Source organism: Dipodomys ordii, unplaced genomic scaffold, assembly GCF_000151885.1.
Source record: "Dipodomys ordii isolate 6190 unplaced genomic scaffold, Dord_2.0 Scaffold1, whole genome shotgun sequence".
Taxonomy (NCBI): Eukaryota; Metazoa; Chordata; class Mammalia; order Rodentia; family Heteromyidae; genus Dipodomys; species Dipodomys ordii.
The window spans coordinates 51,359,866-51,363,151 of record NW_012267217.1 but is presented as its reverse complement, the minus strand read 5'-3'; the positions used below and the strand labels follow the sequence as shown (position 1 = coordinate 51,363,151).

The 3,286-nt window shown below is 41.4% G+C and overlaps 1 protein-coding gene across 1 annotated transcript; it reads right to left on the bottom strand.

Moving 5' to 3' along the window:
- On the bottom strand, nucleotides 1-466 carry LOC105986870 (histone H3.3-like; the record flags this gene model as incomplete). The annotated part of the gene is made up of 1 exon (XM_013018024.1): nucleotides 1-466. A coding segment is annotated over exon 1 (354 nt), but the record flags the coding sequence as incomplete, so codon positions are not given.
- Nucleotides 467-3,286: the final 2,820 nt, after the last annotated feature.

Sequence of the window (3,286 nt, the reverse complement as noted above, 5' to 3'; positions counted from 1 at the left end):
ATCTTTTGGCATAATTGTCACACGTTTGGCATGGATAGCACACAGATTGGTATCTTCAAAAAGGCCAACGGGATAGGCCTCACTTGCCTCCTGCAAAGCACCAATAACTGCGCTCTGGAAGCGCAGATCTGTTTTGAAGTCCTGAGCAATTTCTCGCACCAGACGCTGGAAAGGGAGCTTGCGAATCAGAAGTTCTGTGGACTTCTGGTAGCGTCTAATTTCACACAGCGCCAGAGTACCAGGCCTGTAGCGGGGCGGCTTCTTCACCCCTCCGGTGGAGGGCGCGCTCTTGCGCGCGGCCTTGGTTGCCAGCTGCTTCCTGGACTTGCGGGCGGTCCGCTTGGTGCGAGCCATGGCTGAGCGGCCTCAACCCCTCCTTCTCCTTCGGTTGGAGCTCGGCGAACGAGAGGCGGCGCTGGTGTCGGAGAGCAGCGCTGGCGCGGCGGCGGCTGCGAACACAATTGAAAGATGGCTGACACCGAGGCTCAAGTCAACCATTCTTGATTGTTTCATGCTATAACATTTGGGGATCATTTGTTAAACAGTAGTTAGATAACTAATACACATGTTCAGGGAAACTCTTTTTATGAGAGGATAAGTGGTAAGGAGAGATTAAAACAAAAAGGATGAAATGAGTCGTGTCAAAATATGCAGCAGGAGTGTTTGAAGCAAAGAGAATTGAACTGGCAAAGTACTGTGGTAAGAACACCCTTGGGTTTTCAAGGAAAATTTTGTCCAAAGTTTGGAAATGGTCGAGTAATTATCTTTTCAGTGACAAGCAGGGCCCCTGAGTCTCTGGGGTTCATTTATTATATTGAGATGTTCTCCTTTGATGGAATTTCTATCATCTGGTATTTTTGTAACTCAGTAGAATTCAACTTGTAGAAAGCTAATATTGATACAAATGATCTTTCCCTCAAAAATATAATGAATATTGTCTCAAAGAAATATGACTGAGCCCAACACTGGTGGCTCATGCCTATAATTCTAGCTACTTAAGAGGCTGAGATCTGAGGGTCACAGTTTGAAGCCAGCCAAGGCATGAAGGTCTGTGAGACTCCTATCTCCAATTAACCACTGGAAGATCAGAAATGGCGCTGTGGCTCAAAGTGGTAGAGTGCTAGGCTTGAGCAAAAGAGCTCAGGGACAGTGCCCAGACTGACAAAAAAAAAAAGTGGCTGAATTTGATCCTGTAGAAAAGATGGCCCTAAACAATGCATTTTAAATGGCTTTATTGAAATATACTTTTTAATTCATTATTTTTATTGTTTTTGTAAAGATGATATACAGTGGGACTACAGTTACATTAAGTGAGGTAATGTGTACATTCTTTTCGAACAAGGTGACAGTGAAATATAATTCTTATACCACACCACTGACTAAAGTTTCTAATTCAGTGCCTACAAGTTTATTCATAGCACTGTGCCAATGACACTAGAATCTAATTTTAAACTACTTTGTTCCCTCTCACTCAGCCATGCCCTATTCCCTTCATCATTTCCTCCATGAACAAGCCGTAGGCAACCACTAATCCTCTTCCCTACTCTGAGGATTTCATACAAATATAATTATATGTTCTAGAACTGGCTTCTTTCATTTAGCATAGTGTTTTCTTTCTTTTTTTTTAATTTAATTTAATTTTATTTGTGAACATACTGTACAGAGGGGTTACAATTACATGGGCAGGATAATGCGTACCTTCACATCCCTTCCCAGCCTCCCCCCTCCCCCCCAATCCCCAATCCTTCTCCCTTTCCCCCCCTTCCCCCCCCCCCCCCCCGCACCGACGTTGTAAAGCTCGTTTTGGACATGACAACTTGTACTTCTCATTGTTGCAACAGGTCCACCTGTATCCTTAAACAACTGGTTTTTCCCCATCTCCTCCACAAGTTATACTGACATCAAATATAGAGAAAGCAGGGGTTATACTGTGGGGGAGGGACATACAAAGCAACAAAGAGATAATCTTATAACTGTGTTAGAAACACATACATGAAAGGAAAAAAACATTAACATACATATCTAAGGGTTCATTTTCCTGACATCACATTATCTGACCTTTTCCGCTTGACTCATACATATACTAGATATTGCAAATAAGGGAAACCACGGGACCTATGTTTCTTTGGGCCTGGCTTACTTCACTTAATATAATTTTTTCCAAGTTTTTCCATTTCCTAACAAATGGGGCAATGTCATTCTTTCTGATGGAGGCATAGAATTCCTAGCATAGTGTTTTCAAGGGCCATCCGTGTCATAAAATGTTAATATATCATTCCTTATTTCCAAGTAGTATTCAGTTGTTGGGTATGCCTTTTGGTTAGCTGTCCATCTCTTTATGAGAATTTGGATAATGTCTACTTTTGAGTAATGTTTCTGCGAACAGTAATGCACATGTTTTTAGGGGGATTATACTTTAACTATTAAGTATCATTTCGGTGTCGTATGGTAGACCAGCATTTAATTTTGTTGTTGTTGGTGGTGGTGGTTGTGGAGCTTGAACTCTGGGCCTGGGCACTGTCCCTCTGCTCTTCAGTTCAAGGCCAGTGCTCTATCACTTAAGCCACAGCGCCACTTCGCATTTTCTGAGGGACTTATTGGAGATAAGAGTCTAATGGACTTTCCTGCCCAGGGCTGGCTTTGAACCATGATCCTCAGATCTCAGCCTCCTGAGTAGCTAGGATTATAGGCACAAGCTACCACCTAGCATTTAATATTTTGAGGAAATTGTTAAATGTTTTTCCAAAGTATTTTCACTATTTCACATTCCCTTTGGCAATGTATGAGAGTTCTGATTTCCCCATCCTTATCAATTCTTGCTATGGTTCATTATTGAATATGACTCAGTTGTTGAGTGTGAGGTTTATATCTCAGTATGTTTTGATCTGCATTTCCTTAATGACTAAAGGTACTGAACATTGTTCAACGTGCTTATTAGCTAATGTTTTAAAGAGCTTTCTTGGATTCAATAGAGAACAGTGTATTTAAATACTTAGCCAATTTTCATTTTTTCTTTTTTTACTGAGTTTTATGAAGTCTTTATATATTCTGAAGGAAATCCCTTATCAAATAGGACCCACAATAATTTTCTTTGATCTGAGGCTTCTCTTTTCTTTCTCTAATTAAAATTATTAATATTTAAGGTGCAAACCCTACTCTTTTATTGGCATTTCCCTATTACTACTTGTTAGTATTATTCTCCACCTTTGGCCCTCAGCTCCACCCAGACCTGAGCTCCTCCCTGCCCTAGAGTTCCGGCCCTACAGCTGGCCCCTCCTTCCCACTT